A 24,203-nucleotide genomic window follows, 5' to 3' on the forward strand; every position below is an offset into this window, starting at 1 on the left:
CGATCTGCATGCAGTGTTCATTTTGTCACAAAGATCAGTGCTTCTCAAGCTGTGTGATGTCCTAGACTGGCAATGTCCCCCTCCAAAAAATGTGCCATGGACAAGTACCATATTTGGTCCCTGAAGTGTCCCACCCAACTTGGGCTGTGGTGGAGTCGCCATGGACCAGCAGCTGATGGCTCACAGACTGGCAACAGTCCATGGACGACCACTTTGAGTAGCACTGACTTAGACAGAGCAGTGTCCTTTGTAGGAAATGCAAAATATTAAAAGCAGCCCACAGTCACAGGTTTTTCCCTATCAATGTCACAAGTGTTTTTCTTCCTTCTCCTTGTCGCCATTTAACCCCCTCCAAGCCCAGTTGCGTCAGCTGTCGGCTGCACATAACAGATGCTTGTCAAGAATTTCCAAGAAGATCAGGTGACACCTTGTGTTCCAATTCGCTTCCCTCCCTTACAGCCCAACTCACATACTGAGGCTGGACTTCCAAGCAAGGCTGCATTAGAGCAAGCAAACCAAGCGGATCAACATCTCGGATGAATCTGGGATGGTTGTGAACCACCATATCCTTTGCATATACTGGTGATTATCAAAGGAACAGCTGAGTGAGTAACTATCTTGTGCATTCACCAAAGTCTTCTTTTAGCTCTAGAGAGGGAAGGTTCTGATTTTGCTCTGAAATTGTAGACTGTTGGGGTTCACTGCATTGCTGTTCATGTTAGAGAGAATTTAGGGCATTCTGAATATTCTTCTCTAGTTCCCACTGCGTAAGTGTTTCTATAACATCTCCATATTGCTCCTGAGTGGGGAAAAGGCTGCCAAATATTTGCTGACCTGCAGGTGTATTTCAATCTTAAGTGCACAGAATTTAGTATATTAGACCTTGTCTTCTATAAATATATTATAACATGCACAAAAAGGATATTATTCCCATTGAAAATTATAGAGGGGTCTCTAACTAGCAGGCCTTTGAGATCTAAGCCCAAGGCCATGAGATCTGCTTACACAGCTGAGTAGATTGTATGATAGCAGTCTTTGGCTGAAACACTAAACTCTTAGGTTGAGGGGTATGTTCCTCAAATCTTAATGTTGCTGTGGAGGTGAAGAGGGAGTATTTGTTATGATGTGACCAGTTCATTCCATTAAAAAACTCTCTTGGTGATGGAACATTTTGACCAATCCGCTACTCTCTGGTTAAAAAAATCACTGCCTTTGAGATCAAATTTGTTTTGCGGTATAACAGGAGAGGTAGCTAGCCTAATAAATCTGTATTGACTGTCAATCAACCCATGATGTAACCTCCAGTTCATAGCAGAATATTTCAGACCTAGCTGATGCTGGAGGAGGAGGAGTGGGGGGGGGGGGAGAAGAGAAGCACACACCCACACACCGGACAAGTAACTTAATCTCCGCTACTTGTTCTCCACGGACCACTACTTAAAGGAAAGTCACTTTTCACATACTAATTACACTGGGAATTAAAATAAAGCTGCTGTTGTAAGCATGTTTACTTGAAAGTTGGCTTCTTCAAAATCAATATGATTGACTACAGAGGAAAATGTGTTAACACCTGAGTGTTGAAGTGAAATATATTTTTCTCTTTCAGAAATCTGTCACTGGGGACAAACTTCTTGCCCTTCCTATGCCCCCATTAAAAAGTGATTTTCCCACCTTGGCGCTGCCACCAAATTCAGATCACAATTTGGTCTGATTGCAAACATTATTAAAGTAAGGTTACCAGACTCCCCGTTTCCCGGGGACAGTCCCCAGATTTACAAATCAGTCCCCTGACAAAATCCTATCATTCCTACTGAAGTTAAAAATTGTCCCCGGATTCATTGGGGGGAAAATCTGGTAACCTTATATTAAAGTCAATTAAGACTAAGGCACAGAAAAGCCTTGCAACTGGAGATCAGCTTCACAGTACCTTTTGAGTTCATGCCAGGCCATATGCTCAGCCCCCTAAAGGTTAGAGCAAGGGAGATTCCTATTCGTAGTTCTGTACCATATGCATATTTGCAAAATACCCTCCCTTTGCCTAAATTAGCAAAGGGTGGTCACAGAACTTAGTGCCAAACTGGCCTAGATCCATACTGAAATGAAAAAAGCTGAAAGCCAGAAGCATTTTTATGAAGGTAGCTAGAAGTGTCTGCCAACTGTGGTGCAGGAAGTGGGGAGAAGCTTTTATAGCCACACACCCCAAAATATTGGCACTTATTCAGATATATCTTATGGCAGGGGGGAGACCAAGGGACAGCTACAGAAAATTTACTAAAGGTACACAAACCACCTGCCAAAGCAACAGCAGTTCCTCCATTATCCCAAATGCCCAAGCAATCACAGGCAAAGAGATGCAGCATTTTAGCAGCATATCAATCCTGGCTAATGCCTCTCCCATCCTTGCTGTCTGCAATCCTCCAGCTTTGCAGAGCAACCATATAAATCCTTCAGTGAAGCAAACTGTATCTTTGCTTCTTGTACATGAGGGATGCTGGGATCAGACATAAACTTTATGAACATCATATTCTTTCAGGAAAGGAAATACAAGATTAAAAGGGCTCAGAGTCTGTGCACACAAGGATTTATGGCCTTGGTGCTGGAACTTGACTCCTCACAGAGAATGAAGCTTTTCATTTTCAGCACTCTGTCACCCAAGACAGTTATTCTTTCAGATGAAGGAAAAGGAACCAAAGTAGATTTAGAAAAACACTGAGGACTAATGCTACACATCCCGTCTTTGTGCATGAAATGTCTGTATGGAAGTAAGCAAAGTGCTAGCTGAAGTCAACCAAATCTTTCCCCAATATCTGCAGGGGGCTTTCGATCGAATACTAGGGCAATCTTTCAACAAAGCAACAGAGAGACGTGTCTGTCTGTCTGTCTGAAATGTCTCAGGCTGCAATGAGAGACTGAATTACACAATGGGGGAAGCAGATTTAAATCAGTTGGCTATTTTTAGGACTACCAAAGGGGCTCCATTTACTCTGCACTCTCAATTCTGCTGCAAATCTGGCCTTTGGGAATAGGCTAACTAACGTTTGCGTTCAAGTCTTAATATACATATATGACTGCAAAGTTGGATGTGTAACTATTTGTGCCACCTGGCAGCAATGGAGACCACTGCTTTAACACCCTGCTGTTCACCAAAAAATAACCCTGCATTTGCCACGGTACTCACTGGCAACTTACTTTGCCCATTACAGTCCTCCTTGCTTCATTCTGAAATGGCTTCCTTTGCTTGCAGTTTTTTGGTTTGGAATAAGTGCCTTGCTACAATGTGTGGCTAGTGGCTTGCTTAGTTCATCAGCTAGGAGCAAATTTGCCTAATGGGCTGCAATGGTACAAGTGCAATGTGTTAAGAACATTACAAAACCCTGCTGAATCAGACCCAAGCCCATCTAGCCTAGCATCCTGCTCATCCAATGGGAAAGCCTGCAAACATGACCTGAGTCCTCTCCCCATTCTTGACTCCTATAACTAGTATTCAGAGGCAATAGAGGATGCAGCTCTTATGGGCTGGGAAAAGATGGTGCCATTCATTAAGGGCTGATCTGGACTTCCTTTTGTGCTGCATTTCTCTTTCCTTTGTTCTCTTAATGGTCCATCACCCAAGCAATCTCCTCAACATAGCCTGGCTTATGTTTTAACACTTGCTGGATCCAGGCGTTAGAAGGATCTTGCATACAGCCTAGTTCCTCCCACCCAAAATCATAACAGTACGATAGGCTAAGCTGGCTGATTATCTTACTGCCTCTTGGTGAAGCCGCCCATGGTGCCCCATCCAGCCACTGATGTAACAATTAATTTTGGAACTCAGTAAGAACAGAAGAAGAGCCCCACTGGATCAGAGCAAAGGTCTCTCTAGTCTAGCATCCTCTTTCCCACAGTGGCCAGCCAGGTGCCCACAGGTAGTCCACAAAAGTCCTGCTGTGGAGCCCCAGTGACTGGCATTCAAAGGCCTGCTACTTCTGACAGCAGAGAATGATATATAGGCATCCTAACTAGCCATGGGTTGCTTTATCCTCAATGGATTTATGTAATCTTCATTTAAAACCATTGTCTAAATTGGTGGCCATCACCACATTCTATGGTGGTAAATTCCATATTTTAAGTGCATGGAAAAGTAGAAATGGATCTGAGGAGTCCCAGAGGCACTATTTTGTTGTATAAAGTGATTTTGTAAGTCTTGTGGAAGCCCAACTCTCAGTGCTTTTAAGATAAGCATATTGACATATTGACATCTTTAGGGACTATGTGTGGATTATAAAAGTAGATATTTTAGCCACTTAAATTATTTCAAACTTTAACCATTTTGTGTGTGATTAATAGCTTTGGGCAATTGTTTGCATTTTGACTGAATATGCCAAATTTCTATTCTATCTGTGTCTGCAACCTCTGGGAGGATAGAAACCATGTCTACTTAATGGCCAAGTCTAAAAAGGATCAGGCGGTGATATTTTAAATCAGCATATCTAATTGAAAACAACTCTTCTTTATTTCAGTGGGGCTTTCTTTCAGTTTGTCAGGCTCAAATTCATTTATTTAGAAAATGTCTATACCGCATAACATTTTGCACAAGTGATTTGCAGACATTTTAAAGTACAAATACAAATAAAGATCAGGATGCAATAAATATATTATAATACATTTTAAAATGGCAGCATTGTGCCCCAACCCACATCCTGTTTTCTTAGAAGCCCCAGTGTATTTTACTAGACTGCACTGTGTGGATCTGCCCCTGTGCCTGATATTTAAGGCAGATTGTACAGAACCAGTTGCGTACATTCTTGCCCTCTACTGGCTAAAGTTAGTATATATATTTTTCCAGTACTGTTTGGGTGACACATTTGCTTCTTTCTTGACTTTAAAACAGAACACTTTATAACATCTGATGGATCTAAACATATAGACATGTGTAGGGTAGTCAATGTTTTCAAGAAGCAGGTAAATATTAAATCTGCAAAAAAATAAATCAAAATTGTTCCCAAAGTGGGAAGTGGGAGGATGTTTTATTTGATATCAACAAAGCATTCCTATACACCATTTTTTGGTGCTGGTGGAACAATGCTCTTGCACCTTTGACAGTGGCTCAGCAGACAGCAAGGATAGCGGGTTCAGTGCCTCTTGTGGCACCAGCTCCACCTTCACCTGTTGCATAACTGTCTGTCCTGGAGCTTGCATAGAATAAGTTGGTGAGCAATCTCATGGAAGAACAGCCAAGAACATCCTCTAGTCACTGCTGCTGGTCATGGGGCGGGCCTTCCTGGTGGTCAGGGGTGAATGCTGTATCTTGGGAGGGTGCCCTGAGGAGAGCAAGGGAAGACAGACAGTCCACCTCTCTCTCTGTGTGCCCTCCTCGGTTTTTCTATTAAAAAAACTCAGATCAGGACATATCACACCAGTCAATAAAATGACATCAGCAAACATTTTCCTTTCCCCCTTGCCTCACGAAGTCACATCAGGGCATATATAAATATATTGTCCTTGCAGGAGGAGGTTAAAAATAAAGAAAAGTACTGCCCTGTGACTTTACAAGGAAAAGGGAAACCTTTCCCTGTGTCGTAGTGTTAGGAGATGTGGAACATCCTGATCTGAGGTTTCTTTCGGGGAGATGTGGGTACAGGGAGGTGAAGTGATTCCATGAGGGAAAGGCAAAAACCACTTTTGTTGATGCCAAGATGTTAATGGGTGAGGAATGTCCTATGTGGGTTCCCCGATGTGTCACTTTATTGGCAGGGGACATCCTGATCCTGGGGTCCCAGAGACAAAGTAGAAAAGCTCATTAGCAGCTCCCCAGTAAGCAAATGGAGATTGTTCTCCCAACTAGGAGTCTCCATAAGGAGAGAGAAGGAGCTTATTAATAACTTTATGTTAGCTGGCAGTAGGAATTCCCTGATCTAGCTGCTTTCAGGGGAGCCACATTAACCTGATAGCTCTCCTAGGTCATGTTTCCTTACCTTTCTGCTCTGCCAACCTTATCCGTGCAATCTAAATTGGGTCCACCTTGGATACATACCTCAGGCCTTGGAACGCAGCCCGTAACTATCTCTCTAAAAGTGTGTTATGTGGAATATGCATTCATTTCCTGGCTATATAGCCTTCCCTTAGCCCAGAAATCAGCACATATAATGATTGTGAAGTGTCTGACCTTTATGGGAATTGCATTGGATGGTGGAGAATTGGGAGCGAGGAAGCAATTTGTTCCTGTTTTCTGACCTGCTTAATTTATGCTTTAGGTTACAGAAAAGTTCTCAGAGGATTACTCAGCAGCCAGAAGGCACAGGCGCTTTAGAACTGAGCTCACTTGCTGGCGTGAAGAGCCTCAAGCCATCTTCTATTCCCAGCTAGAGAGAACGAAAGTCGGGTTGTTTCTCCATTCGTGGCTTAGCATCTAAGAGAGACGGGCGGAGACACACAGAGAGGTCTCCAGTGCCTCTCCTGCACCATGGTGGTGCAGAATAATCTGGACCTTGGGGATTCTAGAAAATGGATTGTGCTGGAGCCATTTATCCACCAGGTTGGAGGCCACATGAGCATGATGAAGTATGATGACTACACCGTCTGCAAACCCCTCGTCTCCCAGGAGCAGTGGTTCTACGAGACTCTCCCTGCAGCGATGAAACGATTCACACCTCAGTACAAAGGTAGGCTCAAAACCCCAGCATCTACTGGAAAGTAGGTCCCTTTGAATGTTGAGTAAACATAATTGAAATCAGGCCGCAAGATTCAATGTTAATGCAAGAAAGAGGGTTTGCATTCAGTGATTGGTTTTTATTGCATGGTTCCCAGAGGGGTGCCATCTGTGGTTCCTCATCATAAGTTACCAAAGCTGAAAGAAAAGAGTGTGGTGGGGGAACAGCAACAGTGGCAATGGACTTTGCCAATAATGCATTTTGGTGAGGAAGGCTTGTCATCCCCTTCTTCCCCATGCAAATCAGACCACTAATAATTTTTAATTTCCGTCTGATCAGGGTTACAGGATTGTCAGTGCTCAGTACTCCACTGTGGAGTTCAGTGCTGTGCCTGCGTCACTCTCACAGTCACAGCATGTAGCTGAAGACATTGTGCAAGCAGAACTAGAAACTGCTCAATCTACAATTACACGATTGCTTTCTGCAGTACAAAAACACCTGTGCCATGGAGAAATTATTTGCTGCTGAAAAGTAGCCAAAATATGTAGGCCAGTTGTTGTTTGCTGCTTGTGAAGGAAAATGAAATTTGATACACGAGTGAAAACATGGGGCTGGATCTAACATTCGTCAGGCTAAGGTTGTGTACACATTACTGTTTACTGTGACTCCAATGGGCTCCCGCTGCTGGTGTTTGAAGCCATGTATGTGTGACATTAGTACACTTTCTCTCAAACCACCTTCCATCTGATTTGAAAACAAACTTGTAGCCCTCTGACCAATGGTCAAGGATAATGGGAGTTGTAGTCCAGCAGCATTTGGAGAGACACAGTTTTCCCATTGCTGTTTTATCAGGTCAGGCTACAACCCATATTACTTTCATGCTAGCTGTGCCTTTGTGTGAACAAACATCTGCAAGCCCCCCAAAAGGTTGTTGTCAGGATTGCAATCTCAGATGGTCAGGAAACTTCACAGGTACATCTGGGAACGAGACATGAAAAAACAGGAGGGAAAGAGGATGGAAGACAAGGGGGCTGGATCAAGCTCCTTTCAAAGATACAGAAACAGGAAGAGAAGGGGAAACCCATTTACAACTGAGAGGCGAGGCCTCTGGTGTCCTCCTTATTTAGAATTTCCCTGTTGACAGTGCAAATATCTCACTTGTTGCAATGTCTGTTTGTAAGTAATACTGCCTGGGATTCATGGTCTTTATTTCTATTTGAGGAGGCCATCTGTGCACATTTCATCTCCCATAATGAGACTGCATCTGAGAATGAGAAAAACAGGCCTATAGCTGAGCATTAATAGACACACTTTTTGTTGATAAAATGTCTTCGAAACGGCAACAGCAACAGCTACTGTTACAAGCCACCCCAACTCTTCAGTATACATGCACTTTAATTCTGACAATGAGTGTTACTTGTTGACAATGGTGGGTTGGTTTGTTCTTAAGGTTGCAATTTTAATTGTCCATCCCTTTCTTCTGAATACAGTGATACCTCGGTTTAAGAACAGTCCGGTTTAAGAACGATTTGGTTTACAAACTCCGCAAAACCGGAAATAGTGTCTTGGTTTGAGAGCTTTACCTCGGTCTAAGAACGGAATCCGAACGGTGGAAGGGCACCGGCTGCGGGAGGCCTCATATGGGAAAGTGCACCTCGGTTTAAGAACAGACTTCCGGAACAGATTAAGTTCGTAAACTGAGGTACCACTGTAGTGTTCTTATGCAGTTACACTGTTATATTGCCATTTCTTTGTGATCTGGCACAGATCTTTCATCAAGCACACTGAGACAATTCCAGAAGCACTTCCATCCCCTTGCTCAGCAATAATTTGATCTTTTTCTTTAATGAGACCCCAAGGGTTCCCCTACAGAGCTAGGCTGCCACCTGGAATTGGTTTAGAGAGAAACAGGTGCTTGTCTGACAGTCCCTCTTCTTGGCAGGAACCCCCCAAATCAGTGAAGTCTTCTTGCATAAGGTTAATATACTGTATTCATGTTGCTGTACTCAAATAAGCTGATGCACTTCTGTGACTAAGAAGAGCATGACCTGGGAAGGCCAAATGACGCCTCTTCTATGAACTCACTAGGTGGTCTTAGGCAGGTCAACCACCGTCAGCTTCAGCTCCTCCTCCTCCCAGCCTGCAACATGGGGTTGTTGTCAGGATTACTGATAATAATGGATTGCATCCAACTAAGATCTGAGTAGGACTAGCATCGGATACAACCCTATGTATGTGATGTAAAGCTTTAAAATACTCCATTAAGTGTTATATACAGTGGTACCTCGGGTTACAGGTGCTTCAGGTTATAGACGCTTCAGGTTACAGACTCAGCTAACCCAGAAATAGTACCTCGGGTTAAGAACTTTGCTTCAGGATGGGAACAGAAATCGCGCCATGGCAGCAGTGGGAGGCCCCATTAGCTAAAGTGCTACCTCAGGTTAAGAACAGTTTCAGGTTAAGAATGGACCTCCAGAACGAATTAAGTTCTTAACCCGAGGTACCACTGTACATGCTATTTATCATTAACTAAAGGTGAATGTGGGATCTCCCCTCCTCTCCATTAGCAACTTGCTGGAAGGCTGTGCTTGTTTAGATGTGAAATCCAAGGTCTTAGAAAGCAAAGTCATGGGGGCAGGGCAGGCAGATGGAATCATCATCAGTCTAAACAACATTAACACTCAGCATTGATCTTTGCCCATTTCCTGCTCTCCTAAGTCACATTGTAAGGTGAGCCAAGATACAAGACACCAGGCATCTTGTCTGAATCTAACTGGCACTGGGGATCATGTGTCTAGAGCTGACGTCATCTCCTCTCTCCCAGAGAGGTAGCGCATGCTCCAGAAGGCAAATTCCACGATCTCTCAGCTCACCAAACAGCAATGCTTGCTCTAAAGTGCCAGGTGGGGGAAGTTCTGACTTCTTTTTTAAGCCTGGGAGAAGGAAAAGTTCTTCATCTGATGCTGAAAAGACTATTAAAAAGGCACCAGGCAAACCTCTCAGGGGAGGCGATTCCATAGCTAGGGGTTTGTGCCTGAAAAGACCCTCTCCCTCACTTCACTGGGTGGGGGTGCTCAGAACTGGGCCTCTGAAGAGGACCTCAAATATATACAGGCATGGGCATAGCTAATACTTAACTGAGGTTCTGCCCCCTCTAAGATGAAGCCTGCCCCCTCCCAACATAAATCCTGGCTACGCCCATACAGGAAAAAGTGTATATGACCATATCACACCCATGCTTTCCTGTCCTCACTGGCTCCCAAACTGTTTCTGAGACCAATTAAAAATGGCAGTGTTGACCTTTGAAAGTATTACACAGTTTGGGACCAGGGTACCTGAAGAATTCTCCATCACCACTTGAAGCTACCCAAACCTTAAAATTCTCTTTGAAGGGCCTTCTCCAGATGCCCCTGCTGAGTGAGGTACAGTGGGTTTCTACTGGGGAAAGTGCTTTTTCAATGGTGGTACCCTAGGTGTGAAATGCCAGCCTTGGTATCTTTTCTGATTTTTAGCTGTGACCTGGTTTTCTGTGTTCATCCTTACATGGGCTTCATGGCTGATTTTATATTCTTTGTTTTCTGTGGATGAACATGTTTAGTGTGTTTGTTTTGCTTTAAAGGATTTTATAGGGCTGTTGTTGTAAATTGCTTTGGGACTTTTCCTGTGTGAAGCAATTCATAAACTGGATGAGTTGAACAGCACTGATTTTTTGGTGCCAAGCAAAGACCTTTTCCTGAGATTTTTAATCAGCTAGTTTCTGAGTCCCTATTACCGGTCCCACATGTTTTATTCAAATGAATGAAATTTTAGCTTGTTTTTAATTCTATTACAAGCTGCCCGAAGAACCAGGCTATTGGGAGGCCTATAAGTACTTAGGAAAGCATAGAGACGCTTATACATAGTTAAGAGATTAAAAAGAAACAAATTAGGAATCTAGAAGCATGCTTCTTAAAATCTAAAAACAAAATTTTGTTACTCTAATCTACACAGACCCACGATAAAATGTGTTTCGAATGAAACATCTGTGAAAGAAGATCTAAAAGAGCTTGTAATCAATACATTTTCAAAATAGTATCAGGGAAGTGAACTATCAATATGTATTATGGGATAAGAGGCTCTTAAACTGATATTCTTCTATCAAACGCTTTGCTGCCTGCCTTAACCAAAAAGTTAATATTTCGCTCACTCCCATTATTTTTTCTAAAGCATGTTAAAAGCAGTTCAGCTCACACGCTTCCTCCACTGTTGTTAATTAACTTCCCCCTAGTGACTGTAAGTAAAGCAACAGAAGACAACGCTGCCCCAGCCCAAACTCCTTATGCCTCCACCTCTCTCTCTGAGGCAAGATAAAAAGCATTTCCTTCATGCCCTGGGCTGGCAGATTTCCATAGCAGCATAACATATAGAGGTTTTAGAGAGAGCACCTGCATTTTAAGGCTTCTCTTTTAGCTCAGCCTCTTGCCAATATTTTGTCTTGGATATGCGAGGTGTTCCCTATTCATGACCCAGTAAAGGCAACTAATGCTCCCTCAATGGCCATTTGAGAAAGAGCCTTGGGATGTATCTCTTTACTTTAAAAACAATTTTACATCTCCACAATTCCAGTGACGAAGCCGTGAACCTTGTCTGAGGATCAAGACCCCTCTGCAGATTATTTTCTTGTATCAGTCTCTTTCTTTAGTTTGTACCTTACCTTAGCCAGGGTATTCTTGTGCTGCTGTCTGCATGCTGACATTCCCCATCTCTAGAGTTGGGGGAGGCAGGGAAGGTAGAGGAATTTTCATGGTGCAAGTCTGCTCCCAGGATGGGTTGCACCCAGCCTGCTGCTTGAAATGGCAGGCAGGATTGTTTACTCATGAGTAGGTCTGCCATCAGTTAGATGCTTCAGATATAAATATTTTGGTCAATGCCCGGTAGAGAAGATAAAAAGGAAACAAAACACATAAAACACAATAAAATTTGTTAAGTATAATATTAAATGTGTAGTTTAAAACAATGTTGATATTTATAAAAAAAAAACCCAATGAGATATTTACAATAATTATTTTTAAATAGTATAAAAAGGGTAAGGTACTAATAATTCTAAAATTAATACAAGATACTGTGCAGCAAATTTTTTAAATTTTAATGGTATATTTTACTCCAGGGGAGAGGCACTTTTGGGATTTCCTGCCTCAGCTGCCAAAAACACTTGGCCAGCCTTCATTATTATTTACCTTAATGTGGAGGGAGGGGGTGCCATTAGCAGTTCAGCCTCAGACAGCGAAATATCTTGGCTCTGCTCTTTTCCATTAGGCAAAATGGTAGCCTAAATGTCAAAAGGAATACCTGTGCGCTCTCTGGCTTGCGTTCACCAGTGTGGCTGGAACCTGGTTCTATTTTTATACACCCTGAAGGCTTCACAGAGGCCTAGGGACCATTGCGTAAGAATGCCATTTTGCAAAACTTTGCTTGACTATTGCTACAATCTAGGCTGCAACCATATGTACTTAGAAGTTCAGTGGGACTTACTTCAGAGTAAACATGCATAGAATTGCAGTGCCTGTTTACAGAGACGACAGCTCCTTTTATGCATTTCCAAGAGGAAAAAATGACCTTGAGACAAGTTTGCTCTTCTCTCTCTCTCTCTCTCTCCCCCCCCCCCCAAAGCTGCCTGCCTGCTGAGAACTACTGTGAAATTACAGATTTGTTTTTCAGGCCAGGTTCTGTCCAGATTCATATTGCACATGGCAGTAAATAAATGTGCCTATTAATTTAAAAATATACACACAAGAATGGAGCTAGGGAGCTACATAGCAAAACAGCTTCTGAGAATTGCTGAGATGCTTCTAGCATGCTGATACCATCTATAAATACTCTCTGCCTGACTAATTTGCTATACACATACCCCAACTGAATCACCAGGGGTACCAAAATGAAGGCTAAACCTAGCCTTCAGGATGTAGAAATCTGGTAACAGCTTTTGCCCCTTCGGTGATATATTCTAAACTGTAGCAAAGCCCATTGCAGAAGCTCATGCACTGAAACAAAGTTACATGTGCTAGTGGTTTTTTTGATCATATGTTGCACATACCAGTGAAATGAGGTGCCATGAAACTCTTGGCTAGTTTTGTTGCAACAGATTAACATGTGTGTGCCCCCCTTCTCTGAAATATGTGACAATTAATTCTCTAGCCCATTCTTCCACTGAGCTTCGCCATAAAAATACGGGTTGACCATTCCAATTAGTATACACCAATTGCATCAGGTCAAGAGGAATAGGTTGTGTTTGCAAAAAGTGTGGGTCCCAACCAATTGGTCCCAAACCTCCCAAATGTAACTGTTGAGACATGGAAATAAAATATAGGGAAGTGGCTCCCTCATTGCTGCTTTAACCTATGAAAGGTCAACTCACTTTGGGTATGTCAGGGTTTTGCCACTAGCTTATTGATCATTGGGAACAAAGTTTAACAAGTATAGGTAGAGTACAGAACCTCAGAGATTTTCAGGAAGAATTGAGCTGGCATTCATTACAGATGCCTACAGAATAGGATGCTTTGCCTCATATTAGACTGCATGGTCCTTCAGATCCCTTCCAAAATTTCTGATTCTGTTCCAGTGCATGAGTTTTAGGCTATGTTTAAGACTTCTTGGTCTTGGACAAAATGTTTTGTTATGCAGCCATTCAGTGTCTATTCCCTCCTCCTTGTTTGGCAGACACACACAACACTAATCGATTCATGAACAAAAATAGATCTGGTGTTTCCCCCCACTTCTTAGGGTATACAGCCAGAGTCAGGACCAAGAATTTCTGCATGTTGAGAGCATGTTAGTTCAGCATTCCCAACACCCCATAATCAAGAGGTGGAAATCATACTGATCTCAGATTGCCCAACACTGGCCAATTCTGCTGAAAATAAGAGACCTTTCAGTACTTCTGTCTCTGCTTTTGGTTTAACTCTGCAGCACAGAAGCTATCTGCTGTGGGAGCAGCCACTCAAGCACAGCCATATATCTGTGCTGGTCTTACATTTTGAGCAGCTGTGAAAAAGAGGAGGGCCCCAAGAGTCTTAATGCTGATCACCAAGAGACAACACCTGCTTAGGATATCTGAGTCAGGCTAGGGAAGCATCTTGAATGTGAAATACATGCAGAACTAGGTTAGTAGAGTAAGAAGATGCTGTGCTTTATGAGCATTTCCCCCCCTGTAAGACAGTGGACAGATAACAGCTCCTGTAGTTAATGGTGCAGGAGATTACCTACAAAAATACATTTAGGGCGCAATCCAAACCCTCAGTCTGCACTGCTGGAGGGGGGTATTGGATGGGGTAGAAGTCTCCATCCACCCAGCCCACAATAGCTCTGCCAGCATGTGCAAGGTGGAAGGTCTGCCGGTGGGCTTCCAGCTTCTGACAGCTTAGGGAAAGCCCCAAAATGGGGCATTGAGGGGCAGGTGAGCTACTGAGCAGGCTCAGGATCTGCTGCATCCTTAGCCAGACTCACTGTTGCCATTTGATGGCGTCAGGCACCACCCAGGCTATGTTCCTCCATCTCACAACTGCTTGGCCGTGGTTTGGATTCCTCTGCCACTCATCAAATATTGACAATATTGGGGATGTTGGCTATCTCCAGGTTTTGGAATAGAGAAGAAAACCAGGTGCTCATGCTTCATCAAATCTCCCGCACTCGGTATCTGTGGAAGGGGCTAATATGTGGAGCAACATCTGTAAAATGCCTGCCAGAACACAGCCGCAGGGCAGAAGGGCGTCAGTTGGCAACCCTGCTCTGTCCCGAGTTCCCACCAGAAGATTTGGAAGCCTCTGGGCACTGCTGTGAGCAGCTCACATGGTCCAGAGGAGTCCTGACTAATCCTGAAAGGGCAGTCACTATGCAAAAGACTCTTCAGCTGGCCCCGCAGTGCGGAAGTCAGAGCTGGGGATGAAAAGCGCAGTGTAGCTGTGCCTGAAGGAAGAGGGACAACTGCCACTGGCCTTTCTTCCAAAGGTCAAAGCTGCCTCCTCTGCAAGCCATGCCCGAAAGCAATCTGTCATTTGAGATGTTCTGGGCTGCAAGTGTGATCACTCAGGCTTTATTGGGAGTGGAGTAAATATGTAAAAGGTTACCCATCTGGCACTTCAGCCATGTGAGTCCCATTAAAGTCAGCAGGAAGGAACTTTGCTGAAATACAGGGTGCAAGTTTGGCGCAGTAGATTAGGGACTCTCTCTTTGGGGCTGCCTTGTCACAACCCGTGGCTTAATCCTATACCTTAGTCCTGATTTTCACAGTATCGGGTGGCTCTCCAGGTGGTTGCCTCGCAGCCCCAATTTGGATGTAGGATATTGAAGGTTTATCCAGTCATACAGGCCACAATTCTTCTGGTATAGCGCCACTTGCAAACCTGAGGTTCTGCCCTCCAGAAGGGAGAGGGGGAGAAAGGGCATTTGGGCTGGAATTTATCTGATCTCTACAACCAGCCCTTCTTAGATATGCCTCTTCTCTTTCTTCCCTCTTTCTCTTGCTTTATCACCTTTGTTTTTCCTTGAGGAAAGGACGTGCCATTATTGTTATTATTATTACTCTGCCACTCTGCAGTTAGTGAAAGGCAGTTTTTTAATTGTGCAAGCATGCATTTCAAAAACCACATTGATACAGCATCTGTTTGTTTCTTTTTACAACAACAAAAACCTCAGCTGCAGCATCACAGGTGTAGCAGACAACTAATTTGGAACTACTGCCCTCCCAAACTATTATTACTGTTGTTATTATTATTGCATTTATATGCCATCTTTTATCCAAGGAGCTCCAGGTGGCATACATGGTTCTACCCCCTCCTCATTTAATCCTTGAGTTTAGGTTCAAAGGCAGCAACTGGCCAGGGAACTTCCATGGCCAAGTGAGGATTTGAATTCTGGTCTCCAGCGCTCTAACCACTGCACCACAATGGGTCTCACGGGTTTAAGGATCAGGGATAAGAACAGGCTTTCTGCCCATGGACTATTCTGAGCTTTTAGCCTTTGGGACATGGCAAGTTAAAACCCAAATAAACAAATGAACAATAATGAGGGCTATTTTGGTACGATACCGTCACACTTGTTCCTGCTTGGAATATCCTGCTCTAAAATATTCCAACAACAAGATCCGCTGTCTTAAGTACGCCAGACCTTGCTTTCGTTTTCCATGGTGTTTTATTTTAGGGCAATACCTATTGCCACACATGTGAAATCTGAGCAATGTGGGTAAGGGCCTGTGGTATTCTAGAACATGCAAAGCAGCAGATCTCATATATAAAGGAAAGGCTAAAGGGTAGATCACTTACCACTGCTTTCATCCCAGTTATAGATGAGAGGGCAGCAGAGGTCGGGGGGACGGGACACAATCAAGCTTTAAGAACGCTTGTAAGTTTCCTGGTTTCGGGAACTGGTTTTTTATCTGATTGCCTTATTTGAAGGTTTGGGTTCTGCACAGGAACAGTTACTAACAGTGAAGTAAAGTTGTGTATGGCAGGAGAGCCATGCCTTAAAATCAAACTGTTGCTGAATTCCTGTAAAGCAGGAGTTGGGATCAATTTGAAGTGCAGGAAGAGACCACTGAACTCATACTTTATTCTCTTAAAATACTTCCCTAGCCATTTCCCCCAGTGGAAATACTGAATGTAACTTCCACTGAGAGAGACAGAGATAAGAAAAGCGGCTTCAGGTTAAGGGAGGGTTCAGCACCCACTTCTCTCTCACACACACACACCCCCATGCTGCACTTTAGGTCATTTGCCCCACGCTCCAGTTTATAGGATAGATTTCATATGAAGTACAGTGTTGGAATGGAGATGAAAGGAAAAGGCATTTCAGAGAGGTCAAGTACTGTTTTCTGACGCATGCCAGGGAACATGCTTGACTCCTGAAAGTCAAAGATCTAAATAGAACTAGCTAAGAACTGTCTGTAGCTTCCTATGCAACTACAAATGCTTTCGTAAGCTCTCTTCACACAATATAGCCACACTCCCCACAGAGAGCAGGTTCATAGTCTGAGGGTGCTTGTGGATCCATCTTTGTTGCTAGAGGCCCAGGTGACCTCCAAAGCTAAGTGTGCTTCACGCAATACTGCTGGGACAGCTCAGCTGGTAGAGCATGAGATTCTTAATCTCAGTGTCCTGAGTTTGAGTCCCACATTGGGCAAAAGATTCCTGCATTTTTCGACCCTTGTGGTCCCTTCCAACTCTACAATTCTGTGATTGTATGATAGCATCCCAAGAAGCCACAGTCATTTCATTTTTGCCCTAACCAAACGTAGCTAATGGCTTCACAAATGATCTATGGCGTACTAACCAAATTCACAAATGAAGGGTGGAATCCAACATTGCATTGTGATGAATGTTCCATCTGCACAAGCACTGCAGCTTGCCAGGTGGAACAACCACCCCCCTCACCCCACCTCCCGTGCTATTCTTAGGGGTTCCCCTGACTTCCCCAGAGCTAATTGGGGGGTCCATTGGGGGAGGGGAATCCCTCTTGTGCAAATGGGGTTTATTAGGTGAATTCCACCCTAAGTAATTTGGAGGAAACCAATATTTGCAGAGGTTCTCAGTGGACGTAAACTGCAAGGGTAACTGACTGTCTCGTTAAAAGTACTTGTGAACCTTTTTGCTCCTCCAAGCACCAATATACTGTACGGCAGGTGAACTTACATCTCTCACATTTTCATTTTTGTTTTTCCTTTAAAGGTATTGTTTCTGTACACCTCAAGAAGGACAGCATGGGCAATTTGAGCCTCATAGCCTGCCCGCAAACAGATAACCGCAGTTCCCTGGACAATGCCTCCAAGGAGTCTTCAATGACAATTTGGCAGAAGCTCAACCAGGCAAACACCAGCAGTGGTGACCACACATTTGTCAAATGGAATCATGGCCCACTCACAAACACCACCAAAGACAGGTAAGGAGCCCACCTCCAGCAAAACATGCACCTGTGCAATGCCCCTGCTTCACAAAGCAGCAGTGAACACACCTGGGTTGAACTCAGGTTGTCCTCATCTTTGAGGGTAGCTCAAGAAATGGGAATTCCACATGGAAATAGGAACCACACATAACATTATTCTATCCCAAGGAATGCAAAAGCACTGAGAGCAATTGGAAACGCATTCAGCTTTCACACCAAGGGACGTAACTCTTTTCAGTGGCAAAGTCCTTGTTTAAAGCATCACATGTTGAACAGAAGTTAGTGCACTTGGCTTCAATAAGGGGCCATATCTCCTTCCCTCATAAACTAAACCAGGAATGAAGAACCATGTTGTCTGAGGGCTGCATTCCTGTCCGGGCAACCTTCCAAAGGGCCACATGGCAGTAGTGGTTGGGGCCAGAGGGGAAATTGGACACGGCAATGGATGTAAATGTTACCTTTGTTGGGTAATTTCTGCACACACCTTTCTATTCTCTATGCAGACATGCGAGAGGCACCATCAGAGTTCAATGACACATCCCAGCCAGGCTTAGAACTATGCACTAAGTTTTACTGGTGTCACTGGCGCTTACGCATGTTTAACTTACACAATTTCAACTTTGCATGATTGCAAACAAACCGGTCGAAATCACACAAATCAAATGCATGGAACACAGAGAGCTTCAGAGCTCTTTCTGTGCAGGGTTTTCCCAGTGCGTATAAAAATCCACTTGAGAGCCTCTCGGGCAAGGTGGAGAGCTTAAAAGCCTTGCTGGGAGGGTGGGAGGTAAGACCAGCATGCCATCTCCATAAGGTAAGATTGCCCATGTGGCAGTTCCAAAGGGTTGCTTGGACTATACATTTTTTTGTATATACATGCCATCTCCAGAACGTAACCCCTGTGAGTTACCTGCAAACATGTTTAGGGTCAGATGATAGGCTATTACTTCTAGATAGCAGGCTAATCATATCCCCCCCTCCTTTTTCTTTTGCATTGTGCGTAGCTGCCAGGGGAAAGCGGTATTACAGACAGACCTTCAGTACCACAGAGACGTGTCTTCCATTATGGAGGATGCCAATGGGAACCAGCCAGAAAAGAACAGCTATAATCCCTGGGGACTGTACTGCCATAAACAGCATCTAAACCGCATGTCTTCGAAGTATAATGAGAACAAACTTCATCGTATCTTTTTCCTAGCTGTTTTTCTACATTTTATTTTATTTTTATAATCCCAAGGTTGCAATGCAGAACTCCCAGTATCCCTTTCACTTTTAATAATAGATGAGCATTTCAACATACATATATATATCGTGGATAACTTGTTCTAATTTTAGGCTCTAGCAGTACTGGATAAAAAAGAAATACATAAGGAACATTCCCGTACAGTTTAGTCATAATAAGTTATGGTATTTGTTTCAGTGGGACTGGAACACTTACTTGGGAGTAAGTGCATGGAACTCAATGAGACATACTTACAAGCAGGCAAGTATCACAGTGTTAGTCACAACCAATATATGCTGGATTTTGCCCACATTCCCAAGCACTGTATGAACCTTGTCTCAAAAATACTGAAACAATAAATCAAAAAAATGCAAATAAATGTTTATTTATATTATTTCTAGTCCACCTTATAACAGAAGTTCTCTGTCACAAGGTGCCATGTTCACAATATCGGAGGGAGGAGAATTGCATATCATAGATTTTTAGCTTCACTGTTTTATTCCGTGTATAGGAAGCTGAGTTTCAAAATATGAAAAGCTGAGTTTTGCACTCCTCTAATATCACTTTGACAATTTTTAAAAGCTATGCATTCAAATGTAAAAGTTTCAAAGGGAAGTTTTAAGCAGTCTGGATTTGCTCTGATTTTCCTTTCAGCTCTACTTTATGTCACTCAGTGGAAAAAAGGGGGGGGAGTCTACATGCACAAAAATCTGTCTGAAGTCATGTAAGACCCAGCTCCTGATACACATCTCAAAGCCCAATCATGTAATAAGAACTTCCTAGCAACCTTTATGCATTGGTTGGTGTCCTTTATACCTGGAAAGCCTCCACCAGCCTTTAGCAGTGACTGAAAATGATGGACAGCTCAGAGGCAGTAGAACACCCCCAGGATAAATGAGTTGAGATGGAAACAAAAAGCTGGTCAGGGGAGCTAGCGCAGGTGGACTGCAAAGTTTTGCTACAGTTGTAAACCTAAGTAAAAAAAAAATTGATTTCCTTAACTCATGTGTCCAGAATTTTTGTTGCTTGAAAATGTGGTATCCAAATATAAATGCCCTTGCATTCTGGACTTGAAGATGGGAACCAGACAGCATGGTGATGATGCATCAGAGGAGAAGAAAGCACGCCAAATAAAGAAGTGTGAACAGAGCACATCAGCATCCCTTGGAGCCCGTATTTGTGGGATGCAGGTAAGAACAGCTCATTCTAGTGTTTCAAAAAAAGAAAAGAAGCACACAGGTGTGTCATCAGAGAGTACATTCTTCAACAAAGAAATAGGGCTTGGAATGAAACTATAATATATACCAACTGAGAATGTAGCGTTAGGAAAAATAACATTATTGATTTTACAGCTCAGCTTTAGCCTGACTATTTCCTTTGTAAAAAAAAAAATGAGATAATAAACCTGAAATATTTGTTGATTTGTGAAGGTTGTCTAGCATAGAAAGGTGAAAGACACCTCCTATATATTATAGCTTTTTTTAAAAAAAACTTCCTACTTTTTTATGCAAAAACAGAGTACAGTCCTCATGTTGTTGAAAATCAGTAACAAAATCCCCTCAGAGTAGCTGTTGTTGCTAAAACGATTAAGACCCTGTAACACCCTAAAAATAAGAACAACCTATTGAAAATAACTTCTCAAACAGCTAATGTGTTGTCCTTTGTTCCTTTTTCCCAAGGTCTACCAGGCAGACACTGTTCAATATCTCTGCAAAGATAAGTACTATGGTCGGAAACTCTCACCAGACGGCTTCAGGCAAGCCCTCTTGCAGTTCCTTCACAATGGGAATCGCCTCCGAACGGATCTTGTGGAACCCATTGTGTCTCAGTTGAAGGCTCTGCTGTCGATCATCAAAAAGCAGAACTCTTACCGGTTCTACTCCAGCTCGCTTCTCATAAACTATGAGGGACTGGAGAAAGCAACGCCTTCAGACAATCACCCTCAGGGACACTGTCAGCATAGCAGCTGCTCTCTTCCACATGGAAACAGCCACCCCAAAGTGGATGTCCGTATGATTGACTTTGCTCATACAACCAACAAAGGCTCTAGGTTTAATCACACCGTCTATGAGGGACCAGATCATGGCTACATTTTTGGTCTAGAAAACCTAATAAAAACTTTTCAGAGTATCTCTGTGGGAGAATGACAACGACTGAACTACCGAGAGACCTTGTGGTTGTAAAAGGCACACCCCATACTTCAGAGCAATGGCTCTCCCAGCAACTATGTCACAGCCAGAGTTTTCAGGAGGTGAACTGATGGCATATTAGGAAAAACTCTGAAGATACTAAATGCTATTGTGGATTACACAGAATTCATCATACCTGCGATCTATAAGAAGGTTATTGCCCTTCCTTGTTTTATCGTTGTCCATTCATATCATTTCTCAGCTAGAAGGAAATGTTACTTGAAAATCATTTTAGGACTTGTTCATAAAGCACCGTTTAGACTTGCAAGGCCAACAGAGGCCAAACACATGCCATGCTCCTGAAAAGGGTGGTGTAGATAGTTTAGCAAGTCCTTAAAAACCTCCAGCTTTACTTTTTAATTCGCTGTTTGATGGGCCAAGGACTTTCAATAAAGCAATCAGATGACAACCATGCTCCACAAGCTCAGGCACCACCAAACTCTGGCACTTTAAAAATGGACTGTAGATCAATTCCTTGATTCTTTATATTCCATACCAGAGTGTGTGGGGGAAAGTATTCTCCAAGGAATCTATGTGTCAGCCGAAAGGAGTGAGTGAGTAAAGCAATAAAAAGCAGGCGCAGAAGCAGGCAGGGGCGAGATAGCCCCTCCTGGAATAAGGCAGTGCTTTCAAAGGTTCTCTCATGGAAGAGCTAGAAGGGCTGTTACGGAGAGGGTGCAAAATCTGTGGAATAACAGTCATAAATGAATTCATGTCATGGCTTTTTATATTGGAGAGACGTCACCTGAGGAATTAGACAGGCCTTGAAGACATGCGTGCACAGATATCAGGGTTAGGGCCCAGAGGCGGAGCTAGCTGCTCCGGCACCCAGAGCAGCACACATGCTGTGCACCTGGGGGCGGGGCCATGGGGGCGGGGCGAGTGTCTCATGGGGAGAGACGCCCATGAGGGCAGAGTGAGCTGCCCATAGCAGGCTGCTTTCAGGGGGAGAAGGGAGTTGCGCTGCTTTGCCAGGAGCCTTCCTCCCTTCTCTCTTCCTTTTGCCAGCTCAGGGGAGGCTCCCCCTCCCCACAGGAAGCAGCCTGGGAGCCGGGGGCAAGGGCGCACCGCCCAAACGCGACTCCCAAACCTCCCCCAAGTTGTCAAAATGAAGGGAGAAGGCCGCTAGGAAGGCGGCGCACCTCCGCCCCTTCCCCCGACGGCTCGGGGTAGGCTTGGGAGTCACAGGTGGCCGCCACGTCGAATGTCACCCCCCTCAGTGATGACACCCGGGGCGGTCCGCCCCCGGCCCCCTTCTTCTTCCCCTGTTAGGGCCCAAGTGTCATCTAGATGTTTTGTGTTGCATTTCTGTGCATGTGTGTGCGCGCCGACAAAACTTGACAAAATGTTTACAGACTTTGTTAATCTTTGTGAATATGGAACCACCAACTAACTGATTCCTTCCTGTGTCCTATGTCACATGGGAAAACTGTTAGAATATGTTTAAATAGAGAGAAGCCCAAAATGGGAATGTCAAACTGTAAATAAATTGCATAGGCCGTGTAACAAACTGGTTAAGTCTGTGTTTCCTTTCTGCTGTTTCTTAAAGATCTGTGGGCATTTGCATAATTGCTGTAAAAATCATCGTTTCCCCTCGTTTAAATTTCAGGCCTCCAGGGAAATCCTTTTGCTGCCTATGTGTTGCCTGTGGCTTGCGAATAGCCGCAGATTGTGACAGGAAGATTAAATCATTAGGCCCAGTACATGCTCCGCTTAGACTGCTACCCAGCTGCAGGAAATTGCTAAAAGAAGTAATTCACAATACCAAATATTGCTAACATGCAACTGACAGCGAACATCCGGAGCAGAAGCATTTGAGCTGTCAAAGTCTCCAGGCACAAATAGCTGTTGTCTTCATTTGCACTGCTCATAGAATTCAAATCCTTGTTACACGTAAAAAGAAAAAGAAAAAAGAATCACTCTTCCCCACCCCTTCAAAAAGTAATTACTACAAATTGAAGTTTCCAGAGGGATAGCCATTTTTGTTGCTGCAAAAATAATCAAGCGTATTGTGGAGACTTAAAAGCCACCGGTGCCAACTAGCAAAGTCGTACTCAGAACAGTCATATGGAATCTGCATACATATTTTAAAAAAAACATTGTGAAAATGCTTTTTAAAAAAAAACGTTTTGAAAAATAAATAGAATTTTGCATAGCTCAGTGTCGCCATCTAGTGTCACACTTGTATATTGCACTTTACAACACATTTAAAATGTTTTATTTGCAGAGTAAACCCACTGAAATCCATAGACTTAAGTTAGCCAAGTTATATCCATTGATCTTAATGGGTCTACTGTGACCACCAGATACCATCCTAACACATTTTATTATGGCATGGAGTTTCATGGACTTGAGCCCACATCATCAGATGCAAATGTAGTTCATTTTCTGCCAGGAGTCAGACAACAACTGTGCATTTTACATATTGTAGGCTATCCAACTAGCCCTTCTGTGTTAACCATATGATTGCATCTTGGAAAGAAGAGCCTTAAAATTATGTGTGGCTGTGCAGATTAAGACTGCAATTCTGTCAACATTTACTTCGCAGTGAATCCCAATGAATTCTTACTTTGAAGTAAGCATGAATAATATGGTACAGCATAGCTGCCGTCCTGAACTTGCTCCTGAAAGACTAAGTCCCACTGCATTAAATGAGACTCACTTCTGAATTAACCCCTAAAAGGTACTATGCATCTCATAGAGGGAAGTAAGAAAAAGATCGCATAAAACTAGCCATGTAAAGCACGTGGCTTCCCCCAAAGAAGACTGGGAATCTGAGTTTGTTACGGGTACTGGGAATTACTGCTCTGTGAAGGATAAACTACAATTCCCAGAATTCTTTGGGAGAAATCATGTGTGAATCAAACTCAAACCCTCTTTTGCTGCTTTGCATAAGACGACGCCCCTACCAATCCCTCTCCACTCCCAACACGGGCGCACCAGCAAATACCGAAGAATGAGCGCCATCCCTAAAGTCTTCCCAATCCAACGAATCTTCATAGAGATAGAAAAAGATAACGATGTAACATGTTGCCAGATTTCTTGTTTCTGTGGACTCCGCCCCCGCACCCCTTGCGCAAACCCACAGAAACCGATAGAGAAATTCTGGATTCTACCGCAGCTGTCATTGGGCGGCCAAAGAAATTTCAAAAGATAGCAGCAAAGACAGGAGTCGTGCTCTTTGTAATTCGTGACTTGTTTCTTATTGTGACAAACGAATGCAGTTAGTTTCTGAACATTTATTAATGC

The 24,203-nt window shown here is 43.4% G+C and overlaps 1 protein-coding gene across 2 annotated transcripts; it reads left to right on the plus strand.

Moving 5' to 3' along the window:
- Positions 1-445: 445 nt before the first annotated feature.
- Positions 446-22,464, plus strand: IP6K3 (inositol hexakisphosphate kinase 3). Of its 2 annotated transcripts, XM_083509250.1 has the most exons (6): positions 446-605; positions 6,237-6,644; positions 17,330-17,540; positions 18,548-18,726; positions 19,780-19,955; positions 20,445-22,464. In XM_083509250.1, exons 2-6 carry the CDS (start codon positions 6,446-6,448, stop codon positions 20,910-20,912), a joined length of 1,233 nt encoding a protein of 410 aa, XP_083365376.1. In that variant the 5' UTR covers positions 446-605; positions 6,237-6,445; the 3' UTR covers positions 20,913-22,464. The 2 variants fall into 2 exon arrangements, with proteins under 2 accessions (XP_083365376.1, XP_083365377.1); XM_083509251.1 differs by lacking the exons at positions 446-605; positions 6,237-6,644 and adding an exon at positions 15,902-16,007.
- Positions 22,465-24,203: the final 1,739 nt, after the last annotated feature.

This window comes from Podarcis liolepis (genome assembly GCF_965112155.1).
Source record: "Podarcis liolepis genome assembly, chromosome: 6".
In the NCBI taxonomy this organism is placed as follows: Eukaryota; Metazoa; Chordata; class Lepidosauria; order Squamata; family Lacertidae; genus Podarcis; species Podarcis liolepis.